This window comes from Tursiops truncatus, chromosome 11, assembly GCF_011762595.2.
Source record: "Tursiops truncatus isolate mTurTru1 chromosome 11, mTurTru1.mat.Y, whole genome shotgun sequence".
Classification (NCBI taxonomy): Eukaryota; Metazoa; Chordata; class Mammalia; order Artiodactyla; family Delphinidae; genus Tursiops; species Tursiops truncatus.
In genome coordinates, this window is record NC_047044.1 from 94,492,087 (window position 1) to 94,515,229 (window position 23,143).

The 23,143-nt window shown below is 37.3% G+C and overlaps 3 protein-coding genes across 8 annotated transcripts in view; 1 reads left to right on the forward strand and 2 right to left on the reverse strand.

Moving 5' to 3' along the window:
- The window catches only part of CLEC1A (C-type lectin domain family 1 member A), a 29,226-nt gene extending 24,824 nt beyond the window's left edge, over positions 1 to 4,402 (forward strand). The window contains exons 7-8 of one of the 6 annotated variants that reach the window (XR_012324526.1): positions 412 to 554; positions 2,535 to 4,402. Coding sequence is in view for 2 of the 6 variants with exons in the window: in XM_073789050.1 (XP_073645151.1) it covers positions 412 to 470 (59 nt within the window). In the remaining 4 variants the exon portion in view is untranslated. Of the gene's footprint in view, positions 1 to 411 lie in introns of all 6 variants that reach the window. The other 5 variants (XR_012324527.1, XR_012324529.1, XR_012324528.1 and 2 more) reach the window with 5 other exon arrangements.
- CLEC9A (C-type lectin domain containing 9A) lies at positions 1 to 14,031 on the reverse strand. Its single transcript, XM_019926048.3, has 6 exons — positions 10,924 to 14,031; positions 9,326 to 9,406; positions 4,486 to 4,632; positions 2,508 to 2,659; positions 1,247 to 1,368; positions 1 to 585 (listed from the first exon to the last, which is right to left on the reverse strand). Exons 1-6 carry the CDS (start codon positions 11,045 to 11,047, stop codon positions 453 to 455), a joined length of 759 nt encoding a protein of 252 aa, XP_019781607.3. The 5' UTR covers positions 11,048 to 14,031; the 3' UTR covers positions 1 to 452.
- A 140-nt stretch (positions 14,032 to 14,171) lies between these two features.
- CLEC1B (C-type lectin domain family 1 member B) lies at positions 14,172 to 22,462 on the reverse strand. Its single transcript, XM_004311447.4, has 6 exons — positions 22,209 to 22,462; positions 21,489 to 21,587; positions 19,960 to 20,073; positions 19,646 to 19,797; positions 17,325 to 17,431; positions 14,172 to 15,457 (listed from the first exon to the last, which is right to left on the reverse strand). Exons 1-6 carry the CDS (start codon positions 22,270 to 22,272, stop codon positions 15,313 to 15,315), a joined length of 681 nt encoding a protein of 226 aa, XP_004311495.1. The 5' UTR covers positions 22,273 to 22,462; the 3' UTR covers positions 14,172 to 15,312.
- Positions 22,463 to 23,143: the final 681 nt, after the last annotated feature.

A 23,143-nucleotide genomic window follows, 5' to 3' on the forward strand; every position in this document is an offset into this window, starting at 1 on the left:
TGAGTTTAAAAGATCACATTTATTCATTTATTAAAAACAGTATCAGTCAGCTAAAACTGCATCATCTCCCCAGTGACTTATAGATTTTTCTGTCGAGTTCACGGTCACTCTAAGTTAAAAAGAGAGAGAGAGAGAGAGGAAGAAAAAAAATGACAAATAGAAATGATTTTTCTTCAGCTTGTTTTCCACTCTTTAGGGTTTTGTCCTCTGTTGCTCTAAACCAATTTTATTCTCGGTAATTAATTTGAACAATGTCAAAGGAACATCTGGAAAATGTTGAGGAATATTACCAAGTGTAAATGCAAGATAGGTTTTGTGTCTCGGGTAGCTGGTTTCACAACTCTTGCACTGGTTTACTTCTGCGCTGACTCTTAAACTCATTGTTACAGGTTTTCCAATGATCTGTTGCAGGTATTACCATAATGGAGCAATCACTTCAAGCAAACTTTCTTTCAGGTAGAAGATCTTAACGCGTATTTCTCACAGATGAAATATTTCCAAGTGCTGCAGTCAGCGGAAGAAAGGCTGTTTTTTCTGAGGTATCCACAGACCTGGTTAGTTGATTGGGGTCCCTGTATTGGTGACCTGGAGACGCAAGTCAGTGTATCTGAGGTTAGGTGTTGGGCTTACGGGAATGTCCTCTGGGCAATAAAATGAGAGATGTACAGCTTTTCCTTTTGTTTTAATCTGTCACCCTCGCGGTAGTTTTGCCCTTCTTCTTCAATAACAGAACTATTTTCTCTCAATAAAGTATGTAAATATTACTTCAACAAGCAGCACTTTAAAAAAAAAAAAGCTTGAATACAAAAGGATAGGCTCTAATTTGGAATCTCTTTTCTGATTCTTAATTCTCAAAATAGGAAGGCACTGCTGACCAGCCTCCCTAGCTCTTTCTGAAAGCTTACTATGGAAATTGCCTAATAATTACTATAGTCTCTTGCCCTTAGCACTCTAGCCTTTAAAAGATACAAAGGAAATGTACGTGATAATCACATAGTATTGTTCATTCAGACTGGAATTTTGATGTGAATGTCCTAGGGTGTAATGGCAGTGGGGCTGAGACAGAGAAAATTTAGAAGTCATGTAGCCATTCTTAAATTATCTTGGCTTTGATTCCAATCAGAAGCCTGTGAAATTATCATGCTGGTTATGTCTTCTGGAGGAAATGTAAGGTATAAAATAAAATGAACTTTTGATTTCCCCCCTGTGTCTAATTCTTCGTGGAATGTTTCCCTCAGAGACTTACAGATCAGGGGAAGGAGAGGAGCCGTCTTGCCAAAGCCAAGGTTGGCTGGACCCATCCTGAGACAGTCCCACCCAGTAATCATAGTCTCTTTTGATCTTCCTCAGGCTGCCAGTGATAAAGTCCTATAAGAAACAAGAACAGTGAACTGAGGATGGGGTGGGGGGTACTACCAGAAAAACCCCAATAAATGACTATGAAATATAAAGTGTGGTATTTTGTTTCCACAGAAATAATTAGAATTTGAGAGCTGGAAATAGAGAGAGAGAGAGAGGATTTTTAAAAGAAAGGATACCTTTTTCCCTATTGCTAAATGATCAATGTGGTGTTAAGGACTATGGAAAAAGTAGGCATCTGGTATCAAAATAGTTTTAACAGATTCAGAATTTGGCATATAGTATATGACTTTCCCAGGATATTTCAATGTGAGAAACAGTTTAGAAGATTCCAAAAGCAACTTAACTGTAGGCGTATTTTGTGAGAAGAAATATTTCTAACTTTTGTCAATAAATTTGCACAGAAAAAATAATGTGAACCCATAACTGTAATAAGTTAGTCCAAGTTGCCTTGGTTTATTACATAACCTTAACAAATTGTTCTACTGTTACTCTTACAAAAAGGAATTTTGACTAGTTACTGAATACAGTAGGCACACATTTTTAATAAGTTCAGAAATGTGTAACTATGTCTTCTACTTCGCACATAATTTATGGGTAGAATGATTTCAGGGAAACATCTTACTGTTTGCTCGTTAAGATGTTAGTAAACTAGATTTAAGGTCAATTAAACTTTTCATTTAGCAAATGCTTATTTTCATAAATCTCTCCATTTCATGACAACACCTCACTTTTTATACTTCTACTTTTCTTGATAATTACAAAATTGTTATAGCTTATTATACTTCCCTACAGCATTGAAAATAAGACATTTAAAACATACATACACTTATAATGTATGCATATCTTGGAGTGGGTTACCATGTTACAAAACGGTATTTCTCTTACCCTTTCCCCTTTTTGATTAACAAAGGACATAGAACTAACATATTCTCCTTGATTTTTGAATAACCATCTCGTTTTTTGTTTCTCCAGTTAAAAGGAAACTAAGCCATGCTAATTCTTACTTTGTGTGTTAAACCTTTTTTTCAACAAATCTACCATTGTTATAGAGTATCAAGGAATTCTGTCTTATGAGAACTAGTCTTTTCTTTTAATGGGTAATATGGTATTTTCAGAATGATGTGAAACCATACAACAGTGTTTACCATTTCTTCTTTGCTGTCTATTTGTAGAAGCTTAGATCCCTGCTTCAAACAATCCTCTCTACTGGTGCGCCAAATTGTCCAGCTTTCAAAGACACGGTAACAACTTTCTCCATTGCGAATCCAGTTGTCTGGACAAGGGCTGCAGTTATGGGCTTCAAATATAAACATTTTATTAAACTTATTGTAAAAATATTAGTGGCATATCTTCTCAAAAGAACCCTTGTGTCACTCCCAGTAAAGCTGGACTCTAACCCAATGGTTCATATGATGCAGTACTTACCAATTTCAGCTGCTTTGAGGCTGAATACGTAAGATTTATACAATTATTTCCAAGTGCAGTAGGTCTCTAAGAATTAGTTTAAGATAAAATTAATTTGAGAATATCTATTCCCAAATTGTTCCTCCTCTATAATAATTGATCTGATTCTTCTATTTTTAGAAATCTTTCCTCCTTTTAACTTTACATCATTTATAATCGTCATTTGTTTGCTTATTGTTTCATGTCTTTTAATCTTATTGACCCAATTTAATTGGGAATGTACCAAGCATAATAATAAGTACATTCCCAATTAATTAGGTGAGTAACATAATAAACCTCAAGTTGATGTTTACATTCTGAGAGTTAAACATGAAAATTTTTCGCACAGAATGGAGAGAACAAACCATGCACCTTGAGGAATGGTTTTAAAATTTGTGGGTGAGGAAAAGTGAACAAAAACACAACTGACCAATATGTTTATTTTAGGACTTTGCTATAACTAAGAAGTAAGCCACAGTGTTTAACCAGTTTTACAGAACCTGTGTTAAGAAAGAACGTATTCACAAAAGAAGGATGCTCAAATGTATAAAAGGGGAACCAAAGAGCAGGAATTTGACCAAGTGTTTCTGGCACAGTTTTATAGAGGGAAAGACACTGCCAGATCACTAGTCATTAGAGAAAAGCCTTCTACTTAAGGTCAAAAATGGTTCATTATCAGTTTCCATGGCACAGATGTCAAGTTATTTAAGGCTCTTCAATATCCTTTGTTCGAAATACACTCTAGTCAGTATCCTGAGTATTATTGAAGTCATAGCATAAGTAGTGTTGAAGTGACAGTTGAAAGGTTGACAACATGCTGGATTTGCAAGTCTCCAAAATGGATATCGTCACTGATTTAAGGTTGATGGCTCAGAGGTGGGCCTAACTCATGCTTTCAGTAGTCTGCTATATTGAAAAACATTGATGTTTTTAAACATTTACTTGACAAAATTTCAATTAGAAGGAGCTATGGTAGGTTTTTGACCTCTTTTATTGACAATTACTAAGATGATATCCACTACAGGGAAGTTAATTCTCTAAATTTTAGGTATTAGTATTATTAAACACTAGTTAAGTAACCGTAGAGTACTTGACACACTATTAACAAGTAGAAATAGACAGGTTTAAAATGCCTGTAAGGGATGAAAAAGATAAAACCAAAGTCACTTAATAGAATTTTTAAAAATGAGCTGAACCCTGCATTGTTATAATTTTTGTAAGTCCCTGATTTTCAAATGAATCTTCTGCTTCAAGAGATATCTACATTTGAATCTAAAGCAAGATCTAAACTAAATAAATTGAGGCATTTGGAGCTCTAATTAAAGATACACGTAAATTTGAATGATTGGATAAAACACAATATGTTGCTTTTTTTGTTGTTTAATCTTACCTACTAATCTCACATATTCCATTTTGACGTTTGACTGTATATTTTCCTTATCTGTATTTCGTGGAACCTCAGTATTTTCCACATACTATTGATATATATATATATGTATATATATGAGATTGAACTGAAGTGTAGATCAAAAGTATGTCTCTCCTATTATGAAATCCTGACTATAATTTGACAAAGAATAAAATGTATGTCACTGGTTTTTTGTTGTTATTGTTGTTGTTTTGAGGAACTGGTGTATACATGTGTATCCACACAGTGGAAACTGATTTTGTATCAATTACCTGAACTGAAAGACTTCTGCATCAACATTTGGCAATATTTCATCTGCAGGCCATGGTTTCTCTTCCACTGTGTGATATTGAGCAGTGCTCTGTCCTGTTGGATGAGTTTTTGTTGCTGCTTCATTGCAGTAGTGGACACCTGGAACACTTCAAACAATAACAACCATTCCTGATAAAATACTGACATATAACAAAGTAAACCTTCAACATAGACTAGAGACATAGAGAACTACACATTACTGATTATATTTGTGATGAAAACCTACAAAGAATGCACAGCAGCAAGGCTCTTTGCCATTCCTGTTTCCTTATTCACCCAATTCCAGTCTCCCAAAGGAGTCAGGTTTGCCAATTTCTTTTTTATTCTTCCAGAGATATTTTGAACTTTGCATGCAAATGGATATAAAATCTCCTCCTTCCCCTTTACACAAATGGTAACCATCTTTTTACATGGTTTTTCACTTTTTATTTTAACACTTAAAATATATTTTGGACATAATACTGTGTTAGTACATAAAGAGCTTTTTCATTCTTTTGTTATATAGCATTCTACTGTATGGATAGGTCATGATTTATTTTAATAAATCTCTATTTTAGACTATTTGTAATCTTTTGATATTACTGAAGTACTGTAATAAAGGACCTTAGTTATACATAATTTCACACATGTGTAAGTATATTTGTAAGATACGTTGATGGGTCAAAGTTTTGTGCATTTAAATTGTATTAGCTATTTCCAAATTACCTTCCATGTGTGCCGATGCAAACTGTATAGGAAAAACTCAGTTTTTCCTTCTATAAGCCTTTCTCCTGTGAATCATCTTGACTTTTCTGACACTTCTTGTCACCAAATGTATGGTTTCTCCACCACCACCCCCCTCGCCCTTCTCCACAACGCCAGCTCAGTGTCCTATAATTTAATTCAATCTGACACTATCTTCTTGGAGAAAGTAACAATCCCACAGGTCAAGGGCTCAGTCCCAAAGACTGCTCCCCCCTTCAGATGCCAATGCAAGTAGTAGGTCCCCAGGTTTCCACAACTTCTGTTTGATTTGGCTACAAATTGGAGGTTCCCATGACTCCCTCCTGGGTTCAATTAATGTGCTAAGGCAGCTCACTGATAGGGAAATGAGTTATCAGTTTTTTAAAGGGTATGATAAAGGGTACAGATGAACACCCAGGTCAAGAGATACATTGGGAGAGAGCTGGGAGGGTCCTGAGCTCAAGAGCTTCTGTCTCCATGGAGTTGGAGTTGGGTGTGTCACCCTCCCAGTGTGGATGTGTTTACGAACCTGGAAGTTCTCTGACTCCACACTATTGGGATGTTATGGAGGTTTCCCCACATAAGCATGATCGATTGTTTTTCTTTTTTATAAATTTATTTTATTTATTTATTTTTGGCTGCGTTGGGTCTTCGTTGCTGCGCATGGGCTTTCTCTAGTTGCGGCGAGCGGGGGCTTCTCTTCATTGCGGTGCGCAGGCTTCTCATTGCGGTGGCTTCTCTTGTTGCGGAGCGTAGGCTCTAGGCACGCAGGCTTCAGTAGTTGTGGCGTATGGGCTTCAGTAGTTGTGGCTCGGGGCTCTAGAGCACAGGCTCAGTAGTTGTGGCACACGGGCTTAGTTGCTCCGCGGCATGTGGGATCTTCCCAGACCAGGGCTCGAACCCGTGTGCCCTGCATTGGCAGGCAGATTCTTAACCACTGCACCACCAGGGAAGTCCCATGCACGATCACTTGTTAATGCCATTTCCAGCTCCTCTCCCCTCTCTGGAGGATGGGGGGTGGAGCTGATAATTCCAAGCTTCTAATCATGGTGTGGTGACCAGCCCCCATACAGGAGTCCATCCACAGTCACCTCATCGGAACAAAAGATATTCCTAGTGTTCTTATCACTTAGGAATTTACAAGCGTTTCAGGAGCCCTGTGTCAGGGACCTGGTCAAAGACAATTATTAGAACGAAAGATGTTCCTAGTGCTCTTGTCACAGCAGAGTAGAGGGGAGAGACACTAATGTATATCTTCTATTATCTCATACAAATGTTCTCTCAATTTCATTTGAATTTGCATGTATCTTTTTATGTTTGATGTTGAAACTCTTTTCACACATGTATAAATAACGGTCAGTTGTGTTTTCTTTTCAATGAAGTGTATAATTATATCCTTTGTAATTTTTTTCATTGGGTTTCTAGTCTTATATATGTGGTCCTTATTGTGCCGTGAGAATTCATTTGGGCTGGCCTGGAATCAGCATGAGCAGTGTTTTTAAAATTCCTACATGACACTGATCTCCGGACAAGGCATGAAACATTACAGATTAATAGTGTAGCTTTGTTATCATGGGTATGAGGATTTGGGGGGCCAGATTATACTATCTTGTCAGCATTGTTCATTGATGACATACGATTGACGATTTGTCCCTGGTTACAAAGAGACCCTGAGAAGGCTCTGCTGTTGAGGCTAGTTACCTCTCAGGAATATGTCAGGTGGTCAGCAAGACATAAATTCCCAAGCAAGACTTCATTTTGGGCTCCCAAGTACCAAGGTGTCTTGTGTACACATCGTTGCTTCCTGATCCAAGAGAGAAATTGTGTCGTGAAAGGACACTTACATGGAGAGGAAGAGTTGCCTGTTGGAACCTGGTCTTTCCACACACTTTTGTAATAAACATCATTCCTTTTTTTTTTTTATGCGGTACGCGGGCCTCTCACTCTTGTGACCTCTCCTGTTGCAGAGCACAGGCTCCGGACACGCAGGCTCAGCGGCCATGGCTCACAGGCCTAGCTGCTCCGCGACACGTGGGATCCTCCCGGACCGGGGCACGAACCCGTGTCCCCTGCATCGGCAGGCGGACTCTCAACCACTGTGCAACCAGGGAAGCCACACATCCTTCCTTTAATGCCTTCCCCTGCCCCTCCTCCACCTTCATCTCCACTTCCTCCTTCTTCTCCTTCTTCTGGCTTCTTGGTATCCCATAGTGTGGAGGTATCATTTTTTAATTAAGTGGTCCCTTACTGATAGGCAATTGCATTTTTTTCAATCTTTTTTGTTTTTCTTCCTGTTGCTACATGTGCAGGTTTATCAATAGGAAAACTTTCCAGAAGTGGGATTTCTAGATCAAAATTAATTCATTCAGTTTAAGATAACCCAGAGTTTGTTAAGAACATGATTGTCATGGTTGATCTTAACAGATTTCATAAACTAAACAGAGAAGAAAACAAAATTATGTCCCCATCAGAGAACAAGATTTTTGAGGACATAAAAGTGTACAGTATGATTTTATCAACATCCTTAGTATGTACTATGTGCTTTTTGGCTATATAATAACTGAGATTGGAGACTATAGATTTATTTTTATGTATAAAACAAATTCTACATTCCATTCACTTGACAACATTGTTTCAAGATGTCACACCTTCAGTTATTTTGCTTTAAATTGAAACTGTTCTCTGTACTTCAAGTTTCTTTCATCTTTTTACCCTAAGTAGTTAATATTTATAAAATAACACTGAAACTTGTTATACAGAATGGATACCTGGACCATATCTTTTGATATTTGCAATGTCAGTTAAATATGTATTCTTGCAGTTAGAATGGAACTTGGCAATATTTCATTAAGAGTCCCCAGTTTTTACAGAAAAAACTGGATTATTATATGTTAATTGACTTATATGGTAGTTCTCTTCCAACTCTGCAAATCTGCTTCCAGTATATATGTTTGATAAACAGATATTTAATTGTCAATTTCTTTTAAAAATGGACTAGTATTTTATATATATATATATAGTATATTATATATACTATTTATGTTTATTTTAATAAAGTACAGAGGGAAGATAAGGTGAGATAAGGGAAGTTCTGACATTTATGTTGGGCTGTGAAATTTTATTTGAGGAGATAGACAAGGTAACAATTATTTCTTGAGAGCTTAGAAATTATTAAAACATTCCTCTCTGAACCGCCAGGAAAATAAGATCATAGCTAACATGAACAAGGTCAAGTTTCCTGTACTTTGTGGGAGCAAACCTTGTACTCTTCTCTTCTTCATTTCAGAACTCCTAATTCTCCTTTGCCAGCTAATTCCTCCTAGACAGAAAAATGATTTGCCAAGATATACAAGAAATAAGAATTATCCAGACAATAGCCTTCCTCTCTGTCTTGCTAAGCATATTTCTCAGTGCTAGCATGAGTGATAATAAAGGGTCTTAGTCCTGTTTCTGGAACCTGCAGTTCTGTAATTGTTACATTTTATAAAAAATTCATTTGCTAGATATAGAAACATGTCTCCAGTTTGGACTAAAACGAATAAAGAAATGTGGTTAAATATTGGCTCGAACAAAGTTCTCACATTTACCTTAAACATACTAACTGGTACCTCATCAAATATAAAGTGAAAGACATATTAAAATAATCATATAAGTCAAATTTAGAACAAATGTATATTAGAAAAGGAAGAGCCTATACTGAAAACTTACAAATTGCAAGCTTTGGCATACTAACATGATTCATAAATTGAGGCATGATATAAGCAATTATTTGCATCATTTTCCCCAACAGACCTATGGTATTAGATTTGAGTTAAACAACATGCAATTGAACATTAAAAGTTATCATTAGCCTCCGAGTGCTTGAGAGTTATATCAAATAAATGTCCCATAACTTAAATAAGGAAGCCATTATCTTATATCATTTATGTCATTTAGATGTTTCTAATTAATTTGTCTATCCATTTATAAATTACGAAGTTCCAGTTCCACGACATACGTACATATAATTGTATATAACACTACATGAAGTATGTAACCTATCTATAGATTACTTTGAAGATATCCTTTTGTACTTACACTTGACACCCAAGAAAATGGAGGTTGCTAATGAGCCTATGCAGAAGATACATAAAACCACCGTCACAAGACACCATGTTCCTAAACAAGGAATAGAGACAATGAAATTGAATTAGAGAAAGTAGAGGAAAGAGGTGGGTCAGGATAGGACTACACTGAGTAGACTAAGGAGTTAACATTAGACATTCCTTCTAGAGAATCACCGAGGCCTTGTAACTGTGTGTAACAAGAAAAGGTGAACTCAAACTCTTGGAAATGCAAGTCATAACTTGGAATACACTGGATTTGGAAAAATGCCAAATTGAACAGTTTTAATAGTATACTTCTCTTATCCTTATATAATACCACAAACTTAGTAACTAGTTAGGTGTATTCTCTTCCAACAATCTTTGAGAGATGATGGCAAGCCAGGCAGCAGGCTTTAGTTTTTGAGAGCAAAGAGGCTGTCTCCAATCTCATCTCCTGTCATTGTCACTTGAGCATGATTGGTTCAAAGGTATTTCCCTTTAAACGTATGATTTTGGATGAGGACAATTTTTTAAGGTAATTTTGCAACTATTCAGGAAAGGAAAATGAATGTGTGATTTGCTATATTCTTAATGCTAGTTACAGAAAAATGTATAAAATTTATCGTCGGATAATGTCGTAGGCTGAATAACAGCTTTGCCCGAAATGCCTATGTCCTAATCTCTGGAACCAGTAAGTGTTACTTTACATGGAAAAGGAGATTTTAAAGGTATAATTAGGTTAAGGATCTTGGGATGGGGAGATTATCCTGTTTTACCTGGGCACTTATTAGTGAGATTTAGATTAGAGGGACAGACTGCCATATGATGGAGGAAGCAGAGAGACATTTGAAAATGTGCTACTGTCTTTTGAAGATGGAAAAGGAGCCACAAACTAAGGAAAGCAAGAATTGCAGCTCTAGAAACTGGAGAAGACAGGGCATGGGTTGCCCCCTAGAGCCTCTCTAGGGAAGGTAGCCCCATGACTCCTTGGTTTCAGCCCAGTGGAACCCGTTTTAGACTTCTGATCTCTAGAACTATAAGAAAATAAATTTCTGTTGTATTAAGCCCCTAAGTCTGTGGTAATATATTACCTAAACAATAGGAGACTAATACGAATATTAAATTATAAAGACAGAACTGATCCAGGCTGATGAGTGTTTGCCAGTTTTTTCAACCTACGTTTTCTCTTTTACTTCTTAGTATTTATCAGATAATGTGCAGGGTGTTTTTACGTGGGAACTAAAATTACACAAAATATATGATTTCTTTCACTTATTTTCCAAATCCAGGAATTCTTTGTCTTTCCAGCGAGAGGAGAGAGAGAGAGAGAGAAAACCAATGTAATACATATTTGTCAAGTCCATTTCTCTTTTCCTTTTTACTTCTCCTCCATTTCATTTCATTTTTAATATTATGCATATTATAATACTATTGCATATTATGCAATATTATGCATCATATTACGCATATTATACTACTCTTAAGTGGGTTATCTCAGATTAGAAAAATCACCTTGGGCTCCTCATAGAACAGGAAAAAAGAAAACCCATAAACCACAAGGTCTTGGTCTAAATAAGTAGAACTGGTTACCTGAATTTTTGGTGGAAGACAGATGTTTCTGGTAAGGGTTTGGTGTTGGATTATCCCACTGAAGAGAGGTGTATGTTTCTTCCTCCTGCATGCCTGAGGTGCTTTGATAGGTAAGGGTCCACATGAGAAGCTGAGACAAATAACTCCTTTTGTAGTCAGGAGCAGATTAATGGAAGAACTGAAATTAGCTACCTTTTCACACCAGTGGGGAAATATGTTTGAGTTTAAGGAATAGAATAGATGCATCTTCATCCAGAAAGTAGAAGTTTAAGCCAAAGCATAACTTGGTAAAGAAGGAAGTGAGAAAGAAACTGAACTCAAAATGGCCAATAATAGAATAGGTTATTGCTCTGGTTTCTACAATGTAGCAGATGTTGAAGGTGATAGCACTGGATTACTGTTAAAATGAAAAGGCCAGAAGTGCAGAGAATGAGCTTACATTTGGTTTAGGATGTGAAGTGTGGGAATGACCTTGATGGCAAAGATACGAGGATAGCTCACATTGGGCCAACCAGCGTGGAAGGAGTTGTAGATCACTGTACATCCTTAAACAAGAAAACTGGGAAGGAATTTCATCCCTCAAATTAATTTACACACTGTATTATTTGGGGTGATGCAGTTGCTGTGACAAGGAAACCTCAAAATATCAGTCATTTAACACAAAGTTTATTTCTCGCTCACGTAACATTTTAGCTCCAGTAATACTGGTTAGTGGGCAGTTTTCCTCCAAATGCAACCCCGCTCCTTCTATGTTGTGGGTGGTTGGAATGTCATACTTCTAGCCAATGGAAAGAAAAGGAGAAGATGGCATATCCACATCTGCTTCTTAAAAGCCGTAACCTTGAATTATCATGTATGACATTCACATCCACTAACAGTGCCCTGTTTGGATCTGCAGTTTGGTCCTGATAAGCCTAATTTTTGCCTGGCTAGCAAACTTTCTATAATCATTTCACTCTAGAAGGGAAGCATGAATTATCTAGTGGATAGAGGGCTGTTTCTGCCACATCCTGTGACTACAGCATTGGTATTGAGAAATTTGATACTTTAATCTTCATTCATATATTGGCCATTTGTCCTTACGGCCAGAAGTAGTGTCTCAGTAATTTACAGTCTGCAAATCCCAACAATCTGCAAAATTCTTTTTGGTCGCAGTGTCTCACTGGATCAACCATTGATCCTGTAACAGAAGAAAACAAACGGCGCACTCAAGGGGGCATCTGAGGGCATTTAACAAAGACGGTTTTATAAAGATTGGGGAAGGATTAAGGAAACCAGAAAGGGGTTGTGAAACATGCATCGGGGAACGATTATCACACCTAGGCCTGAAGGGTTAAGGGGAGGGTAATTATTGGAACTTTGTGACCTATCTGAAAGGGCCATGGCCTAAGATACAGAACATGAAGTCTTTGCCAAACCAGGGTGTGGTAGGTGACAGCCAGTGGCATAAACACCCGGACCGTTCTCCCCTTTCACCCACCTGATCACTGCTAGTACCTCCCAACAGAGGAATTAACTGGAAGCCAGAGGCCACGTTTGCCCAGATATTGCTGTACCTTGGAGTTCTGCCTCCCAAGACATAGGATGGGGCCAAGAGGATCTCAAGAGGCAAATGGAGAATATCCAGCAAATTCTCCAAATATGTCATATGATTTTTAAGTGACCTGAGATTCTGACAGAGAAAATAATGTGACTTAACTCCCTATAGCCTTTACATTGAAATGATTTCTATCGAGGTGAAGAAGAGGAAGAAACAACAAGCACAACAAGTATGCATTAAGAGCAACGTCAGGAAGAATGCAGGAACCGAAATTCAGTGATTGCCATTAATTTCCAGGGGCTCTCAAATTTTATCAGCACTAAATATAACGCTCAGAAAGATCTAGGTTTCCCCAATATAGTATGCTCTCTGATAAATTTCTTTGGGGGAAACATTGGGCTCTCCCAGCCAGAGATTAGTATGTTACTTGTATGATGTTTAATGTTTTTAATCATACTATCTTATTTATTGTTCATTATAGCACCGTTTCAAAGGCCTTTTACATGAATTATTTTGAATCTCAAAATAGCTCTGTGACATAGTTACTATTATTAGTATGTTGTAACAAAATTGCACATTGAGGCATGGAGAAGTCAAACTATTTTCCCAAGTTCACTTCCCTGTGCTACTAAAGTCTATGCTATTCTGATTTTATGTATAAGATGCTTTTGATATGAGTATCAGAAAGAAAGAATCTTTGTAGGTACAGTTTGATTGGTTTACATTTTTTAATTGCACTTTTGCCATCCACTACAATATTATTCTTTAAAATTCAGTCATGAATAGTGATATAAAATGTATGCTTTTCCATTTGGGGGAGATAAAACACTAAATTTCAGAGGTATGGCTGAATTTTGGACAGTTTTCTGAATTATTAGTTCCAATTTGGTTTCTCTAAATAAACAAGTAAAAACAGGAAAATAATGGCATTATACCCCCAAAGCCAAGATCTCAGCACATTTGAAGTGGAAGCAGAATCTGTATAGTATTTCTATTATTTTTCCTCAGTGCCCCCTCTTGCCACCCCTCCCCTGCCAAATCTGCTTGTTTATGGATAGTCTAAAACAAAATAGATTCAAGTGTCTTTGGGTGTCAGTGCACAAAGCTATAAAAGTTATACATATTCATTGAGTATTAATTATATGCTTGGTACTCTGCTCAATGCCTTACATAATTATATTAAATAATCCTCACAATTACTTTATGAGTAAGGTAATAATATTAAACCCATTTCATAGATGAAGAAACTGAGTTTTAAAGAGACTAACCAATTTACCAAAAGCCAGATAAGGAGTAAGTTCCAAAGTAGCATTTCTCGAAATGTATTAAAGGATACTTGTATCAGAAGCAAGTCAGGGTGCTTATTAAAAACATAGGACTCTGTCTTCTCAGCCTTCCCACTGAGTACCATAAGTATTTGAACATCTGCATGTTTTTTGGGGGGTTTTTTTTGTGGGTTTTTTTTTTGCGGTACGCGGGCCTCTCACTGTTGTGGCCTCTCCCGTTGCAGAGCACAGGCTCCGGACGCGCAGGCTCGGCGGCCATGGCTCACGGGCCCAGCCGCTCCGCGGCATGTGGGATCTTCCCGGATCGGGGCACGAACCTGTGTCCCCTGCATCGGCAGGCGAACTCTCAACCACTGCGCCACCAGGGAAGCCCCTGAACATCTGCATGTTTTAACAAGCACCTCAGTTGAGATGTTTGAGAATCATGTTCATAAATTTTATTGCCACGAATTTAAGGAGAAAGAGTACCTTCGGGGAAGCTGTGAAAAGAAATGAAATTTTTGCCTATTATCCTGTTAAAGGGTGCCTCTCCACATATCTATAAATACTGCATGAGTTACTCAGCAAAAGCCAAACACAGAGCTGTCAGGAAAAGAACTATATAAAGCATTTTTGCTTGCTGTTCCACTAGCCTGTGCAACTTGTTAAAAAGCATTTACTCATTTTCAAACCCCGTCAGTTTTCTTGCAAACTTTATTTTCCTTCTCTTGGACAGAAAATTACTGCTCTTGAGTCTGACCATAGGGGGGCTTGGAATAGAAATTATATCTGTATAGTGTTTTACTGATTGCTGTGCTTCCTAATGAACTGTCTCACACAAAGAGAAGCAAATATTTTTCTGTTTCCTATGAACAAGGAGCTGTGCTTGCTGGCATAGAATAGAAAATAAGAAAGTCATGGGGTTTACTTTCATGGAGTTTCTGATATACTTAATACTTTGAAGTTTTTATTTTAGGTTGTGGAACTGTGAGGTATATAAGACAGGTGTTATCCTATTTTAAATACTAGAAAATGGAAGTTAAGAGGCAACATGATTGAGCCATGGTTGTACTTGAGTGATCATGCCATCGAAATTATTCTAGTGACTCCAAGTTTAGTATACTTTCCACTACTTTATGCTGTCTTTCAAACTTAGATATTTTGCATAGTCTCAGACTTAGATATTTTACACAGCTTAAGTCATTTAAGCGCTAACCTTTCTTGTTTCAATGTAAAATGTATATGTTTATGTCTGGAGATGCAGTGAATCATAGCATGTTGAGATAATTAGGAATGGAAGACAAGAAGAATGAAAATTAATGGAAATTAATTAATGGAACCATTGGGAAATAATCAGCTCATAGACTGGTTTCTGGATGTATAAAGAAGGCACTAAGTTATTCCTCAGTGTAAAGGGTTATATAAAGAAGGAACTAAGTGGTGTTGGTAGGAAAGATAATGTAAAGGTCACTCTAAGGGGAATAAAGGGAAAAATAAGCAATTCTATGGCCAGTGATTCCTTCATCCAGATCTCTTATTGTACCATCGAGCACTTGTCTGTGACGTGCTGTGCATGTCTTTGCATTAAAGTAGTTGGTCCACCTTTGCCATGCCTGCCTTCCTTTCACACATTAAATAATGTTTGTTCTCACAGAAGGTAGGGTGAATTTTCCCATTATGAAAATAAGCACAATTCATATTTTCTGTTGCAGTTCCAGAAAGCTTGAACCTGTGAATGGAAAAGGTAGAATGAACTCCTTTGAAAGCTAAATAAACAATCAACAATCAAACTCTGTGTATAGTATTTTGTTGCATGAAGTGGAGATAAGAAGTACGAGGCAAAAAATTAAAAAGCAACATTCAGATCATTGAGAAACTTCCAATCTGCTTGGGAGTATAAAGTATGTACATTTGAATAGCTCAGGAGCAATTTAATATGGCATAAGATTAAGCAGACGTGAACAGTAGGTACAGTAGGAGCCCAGAGGAAAAGATGGATGGGTATCTGAAATAATGAGAAAGGCTTTACCTTTTCCTCTTTTCACGGAAGATCATACTTTAGTTCTGCCTTGAAGGAAGGGTAGGATTTAGATAAACAGAGAGGAGCCCTGTAGGACAAGTAGCTGCACAGGTTGGAAATGAGCTCAAGGAAAAATAAGTTGATTAAAAATTTTTGAAATGAGGATTTATGTTATAGGGCAGCTGGATCCAAGACTGTATTGTAATTGCTTGTTATATTTCCTGCTACAGTGCTATGACAAGAGGACAAAGAATGTATATTTATTCATTCATTTGCAAATATCTATGGGATATCTACTATGAGCCAAAGTTGTTTTATGTGCTGATGATAGAGTGGTAAACAAAGACAAGGTCCTTTCTACTGGGGAACTTACATTATAATGAGAGAAAGTTGGTAAGAAGCCAACAAATAAGTAGAAAATTTCATAGAGTGGTAAGAGTCATGATGAAACAGACAGTGTGATATGATAGACTCAAGTGCATGTGGTGGAGGGAGGCTAGGTTAGTTTGGGTAATTAAAGCTGGTCTCATTGAGGAAGTGATGATTAAACAGACGTGAGTGACAAGGAGGAGTCCTTCATAGAGTTCTGGAGGCAGAGCTTTCTAGAAGGGAAGAGCAAGTGCAAAAAACCCAAGACCTCAAATCATGTTTGATTCATTGAAAGAACAGAGGGATCACCAGCGTGCCTGCACTATTGTGAATGAGGCAACAAATGATAAGAATAAAACCCAGGCCTATGAAGAAGCTTGCTTGTACTCATAATATTCTTGACTCCTACCCATAGTAAATTCTTAATAAATACCTGTTGAATAAATTAATTAGAACTTTAAGTAATGATCAGATTGTATAAATTTTTAGTTATAAGTTTAAATTTTAACTGGAGAGACATTGCACAAGATTAACAAAAGGTGATTAGAGATTGGAAAACCATATTAAGTAACGCAATGTAATTGGTCCCTTTGCCTGGATTGTCTGTAGAAGGCTACAGACAAATGGCACGAGCTCAAACTGGGGCCGATTCTGGTCTGGTTCTTTCTAGCTGAGGTCTGGGGCTCCCTTTTGACATGAACATTAGAATCACCTTGTGACTGATAATGTACCTGATTCTTGGATACCCCTAAGGTAAAAGACGAGGTAAAATGATACTGAAAAGTCAAAAGAAGCCTCAGAGTAATCACTTTCAACCATAAAATAATGAGGATGATAATTTTGTTCTGAAAATATGTGAAGAGAATCAGATCAAGCTAACAAAACAAAATAAAACAAAACTACATACATAAAATGTTCCAGTGGTGAAGTTAAGGGTAGAAATGAATGGGAAAAAAGTATCAGGAATAGAGGTGGATTGCGACTTAGATAAAAAGCAGAGGAATGGGAGAGTAGGAAAGTAGAATCTTATTACAAGTGCTCTCTTGTTAGGATTATGGTGTAAGTGACTCAGCCAATGCTTATGTAACACACAGTAAAACACAGAGCCACCTCCCAACTTTTAAGTAACCTGTACTCAAGAGGGTAGAAGACCTCAGGACTCAAAATTCCTAGTTGTGCCTTGTATTCTGAGCATCCAATAACTTACAAATTTTTGGAGGGAACTGAGCCGTCTTCCCACATCCAGACGTCACTGGGTTTCTGGCGGGACAATCCAACCCAACGAATTAATCCAGTCCTGCTACTGATGTATTGCTATTGCAAACACAAGTAAATGTAATGGTCAGAGTGTTTCTACAGTTCTTGTAACGGCATAAAGGCAAAGCTTCATGATAAGACGCTGGACATAAAAAGTGGATTATATGTCAATATTAATACTAATTAATTAGATTTGATATTTAGAATTGTTCCAAGTTCACTTGTTTTTGCATAAAAATACTTGCAGGATACAGGGAAAACTGTAAGCAAGATAGATAATATTCTAATATCCCTATGTGTTTATCTTCCATCAATTGAAGGTTAGAATCCCAAATAAAGTATCAAATATGGCTCTTAAATGAAATAAGTGGTAAACAGCTAGAGAAGGAAAATGAAAAGAAATACATTGTTGATGAAACTTTATATTCCCTAGAATTAAGCTCTACTCGCTTTGGTTTCATTGCTTAGCTTGCCTACAGAATCTTGCATACAGGAATATTCATTTATTTTAGTTGACTGCGTAAAAGAGAGTTATACAATGTCTTTCTCAAAGGGATTTACAAATGACGTGCATCTACTTTTTCCTACTTTGAAATTATCACTATTTACTATACTATATACTATACTTGTTTATTTTGTTCTTTGCTTATTGCTCCAACTGGAATAAAGTTCCATGAATTTAGGAATTTTTGTAGGTTTTATTAACGCATAGGTTCAGGTCCTGGAATAGTTCCAGCACATATCTGTTGAATTCATGGATGAATAAATCAGTCAATCAATCTATCTATGGGTAACAGAATTAAAAAGAGGTCAAATGTTCACGTACTCGCACACCTCCCGGAAAAAACAAGTGAGGACACATTCTTGGCAAATAAAAAATGACTTGAGCATCTTGGCAGACATGTGAGACACAAAATGGCATTCCATAAGAGATGTTCTTAAAGCTTGATCTACCTGTCACCTTTCTGTTAATTTATGGGTTTTTTTTTAAAGTACATCCATATTGTATATTTCACTATAGGACCTGACAGATACAGTCTACCTGAAATTTAACTGTTTTTTATTTCTCAAAAATTACATTACTTCCTCTTTTAGTTGTTCATCTCCAACCTGATATCAGCCTAGAGTAATAAGATTCAAGACTTGTTTAGTCTCCAATTAATCTCTTTGTAATAGAATTGAGATTTCAAAGCAGGTACTCTCTTATTTTGCCTGATTTGAAAGAAGTTAATTTATCTGAATATCTTCTCTATGAGTCTGAGCCACAAAAAAAGTATATGGTACAGCGAGTTAGAATAACAGGACACCCAAATGAGCGTGAACATCGCTGGGCTGATTTCCTCATGTCCGGTCCACTACTGGTTACTTCAGCTCTCAGTAAGGTACAAGTCAATTTTGCTGATTACCTATAGCAGTTCTGTAGAAAATGGCTTGCCTGAATATTTGAATTCTATTGAATTTCTGTCTGCATAGAGCCTGAATCCTGATCTTCTATTCCAATTTATATTTGCATTTATTTTAATATGCAAAAATGTGAATAATTACTATATTAGAAATTGTAGGATAAGTACAATAAATAATTTCTGCCTTTTAAAAAATATATGTTTTGACAAACTCTTATTGGGTAGAAGGGAGACTCCAAAGCTTGGTTCCTGGCTTGCCTCAGGATTTATGAAAAAGCAAAGCTACATTCAATAATATAGAGAGAGTGCAGTAGTGGATGTGAATGTACATTGCTTGAAAAGAGAGCTTTTGTTAGAAGCTGTCAAAAAGGGAAATATAGAAGAGGAGACATGTTTAATAAAAAATTTTCAACTGAAATCCTGTGTGTTGTGCAAATAAGATTGTGCCCCAAACTACATCTGGGAGGGCCTATGGAAAGATAGAGTTTGCCTCATGGTTCGTTCAAAGTGTCAACAATTTAGCAAAAACTGAGAAGGCATGTAATGTTGGGATAACACTGATATTTATATTTTCCAATCATATTGAGTTTCTTTATCCTTTCAGATCCTGTTTTGAATTAATAAACAGAGTTAAGGAAGCCAAGAAATTATCTTAACTCTTGTTGCAGAGGTAAGACCAGAACTCAAAGTTTCATTCGTTCTATTTCAGCACTTTCTACTCTCAAATGTAATTTTTACTGAGCTTAATAAGGTTCTGAGATTAGCACAAACTGCAAGACATAAAAATGTAAAAAAAAAAAAGGCAAGTGTTTCATTTGAGATTTCTCTCCTTATGACTCCAAAATATTTGACATAGAAATATTCTTACCAGCGTGTCCTCCCTGGTGATCTTCAGAAGAGTAGCATTTACATCAGCACAATACTTCTTACTGTCTTTCCATGTCAAGTTGTGCCTGAAGAATCCATAGCAACTGTCTCCATAATATCTCCAGTTTATGTCACATGGGCTGCATTTATGGCCTTAAGGAGAATCCAAGCATAGGATCCCTTTCATTCTGAAAGGATGGGCTTACTTTTTCCTCATATTCAATGTTTCCTGAAGATCTCAAGATTCCTGACAGATAGCATCACAAAAATACTCCAGAGTTAGGGGAGATGAAGAGACTAGCAAATCATACTTACTTTCCTTTTGTCTTGATTGTTGTAGTAAATCTTGGCAGAACTTCCTTGCTAATTGTTTCAGAGTTCCTGAGAGATGTTCGTTCTCAGCTTGTAGGTACTTTTGCTGCGTGACAGCTAGATGTAAAAATTAGATCATAATTTGTAATTAGGATAATAAGGAGTGATGCAAAAAAAAAAAAAGTCCTCTCAATGAACTTTATGTTCAGCAGAGTTGTCAATCTGTGAAGTGTTTACTAGATACATTATGAGTAAAAGAGTGCTGAAAGGGGATCAGGGTAAAGGGGTTATAAAGAAAACATTGTGCCAGGCAGAATGACAGCCGAGAGTTCTCCAAAACAATAGGTGAACTATTTGAAGGAGATGACCACAAGTAAGAACATGCCGTAATCGAATCGCATGCCCAAAGCGGCTGTTCTGACCTTTCCTTGAACACAGATTTCTAAGCACATTTCACAGAGGTGAATGACCTCTGCTATTATGTCTTCTATGTAATGCCAGAATATCCATTCACTTAAAAAATACATATTGAGGGCTTCCCTGGTGGCGCCGTGGTTGAGAGTCCGCCTGCCGATGCAGGGGACACGGGTTCGTGCCCCGGTCCGGGAAGATTCCCACATGCCGCGGAGCGGCTGGGCCCGTGAGCCATGGCCGCTGAGCCTGCGCGTCCGGAGCCTGTGCTCCGCAGCGGGAGGGGCCACAGCGGTGAGAGCCCCGCGTCCCGCAAACTTAAAAAAAAAAAAAAAAACATATTGAGGACTTCCCTGGTGGTCCACTGGTTAAGACTCCGTGATCACACTTCAGGGGGCACGGGTTCGATCCCTGGTTTGGGAACTAAGATCCTACATGCCCTGTGGCGTGGCAAAAACCAAAACAAAACAAAAAAGTATTGATTTGTTGTGCTCGAAGTACTGTGATATTCAGGTAAATCAAAGTAGTGGATGAGAAGTTCTAAAATATCTTATGAAAAAATAAACAAGTATCTGAACAAGCAACAATTATACAAATGATAATGTGACGTTGGAGGGCTTTTAGATGTATAGGAAGAAAAAATATTTATCAATTAGGTGGGATATGAATTGTCTCAGTGGAAGTAAATACATTCATCTTAAAAAATGGGAAGGAGGACATTTTAGGAAGCGGGGACAGAATCAGCAAAATCTCAGGCAGGGGGACATAGGATTTATTTGTGAAACAGAAAACTCCACGTTGGCTGGATTTTAAGATGCACAGAATAGGGAGGAAAAAAAGAAAGTTTCAAAAAGTAGTGTGGATCTATACTGAGGAAGATCTTAAAGACCAGCTTAAAATTCTTAAACAATCATTTTTAATTAATTTTAAAAACCTAAAAGGAATTTTAATCAAAAGGTAGAGTTCAGAGTTCTCCTTTATTGAGAATATCCTGGCAGCTATGTATAGGATAATTGCAGTAGCGACGAATAGATAGTGACGGTTAAGCTTCACGGCATACACCAGGACACTTACGTATTGCCTTCCTCAGATCAAGTCATTGGCACTAAGTCAATACTTACACATAATCCCCAGAGCCACCAGCCCAGCAGCTATCCCCATGCTCAAGATCAGCAGAATCAAAGCCATCACACGCCACAAAGAGGAGGAAGCAGGGTCACCTGTGGACATACAATAAAGATGTTAGGCGGCAGGCAGTATGGCATCGTTTTGGGGGACAGCTTCACCCCCATCCCCTGCCCTCTCAGGATTATCCAAGTGATATAAACAGCTTCTCAGGCCCATCTTGCCTTTGCTCCCTTGGTAATCACCAGCAGTAAACACAACCCACTCCATCCCCACTCCCACCGGACTTCTCTCTGAGTCAAAATGTAACTAGCAGCTAAGGTCTTCTGTGTTTGTGTTTGTCTTTGTTTTATTTTGTGCTCACTCCTCTAAATAATGGTGTTTATAAGCCACAACTGTGGAATCACACCCACTTGCTGACATCTTAGAAAGTGGAGTTTTCAAACATTTTCTCCTCTTATCCCTTAGATTTCTATTCCCTCCAGCATTTAAACCTATAAGCCTTAATGTAATGTGCCCTGCTTGTATCATTTGTTGTTTATATTCTAAATAACATATGTAGCCCATGTACATACCACTCAAATGATGTAGGGAAAGAAGGTCATTCAGGAAAATAAAACAACACTACGTATGCTATCACTAGTAGAAAAAAGGAAACTAGGGTGGATCCCTTTCAACAGTTAATTTCCAAATTGCTGCCTCTTGGGCATTCTTACCTGAAGTGAGAGCTGGTTTTTGAGTTTTAATATTTAAGGTGACGTATCCATCTTCATCCTGCATGGCTTCCCTTGGAATGAAAGTGAACTCAGCATTCAATGACTTTGCAAAATGTAGTGTCCACCCTTATGATTTCAATGTCTACCCGTCTGTGACCCTCCTCTCTCTGGTAAGGTGGAGACGTATGAGTTGGGGCACATGATTTTTTGTTTTTTGTTTCTTTCCAGGAAGCCCTTTAATAGCTGCTCAGATATACATGGACCTTGAGCACCAAAACACAAAAATAATAACTTGTGGTAAACGAGTAGATATGGCATTTGTTTCCTGTTTCCTTAACTTCCACTCTGACGGTTCCATCGTGTATATCCTTTCAAAGAACAGAAGTTCATGCTTCATCGTAACCTTGGCAGAGTCTAAATCATGTTGTTTAAATGAACTTATTTCTGATGAAAACTCACGGATAACACATCAACAGATATAGAGTCTATCTCATTGTGGTGTAAGAGTCTAATATAATTTGATCTAAGATGAGCTATATTAGATGTTTCATGGTCTTGTGTTAGAAGGTCTAATTATGACCTAAAATTCATCCAAATTCTTGCATGTTTTGCAAATCAAAGGGTTTTTTTTTTAGAGTAATTCATCCATCCATTTATTTGATTGCATTAAGTTGAAAAACTGAACAAGCTGATATTTTAAGTAATGAGTCAAGGATATTCAAATTATATTATACTCTTTAGTCCCTGCAAATCAAAGTTTTAAAAAAGTTGAGAACTCCACATGAGGCAGGATTTATATGGCTTAGGTTTAGGCATCAAAGGAAAACAATCTAATAAAGTGAAATAATACAAAGTTAATGTCTTGATGTATTGCCTTTCAGTCATGTTTTCACTTTAAAGTAAATTTCCAGGAATGGCTTTTGGATCTTTGATAA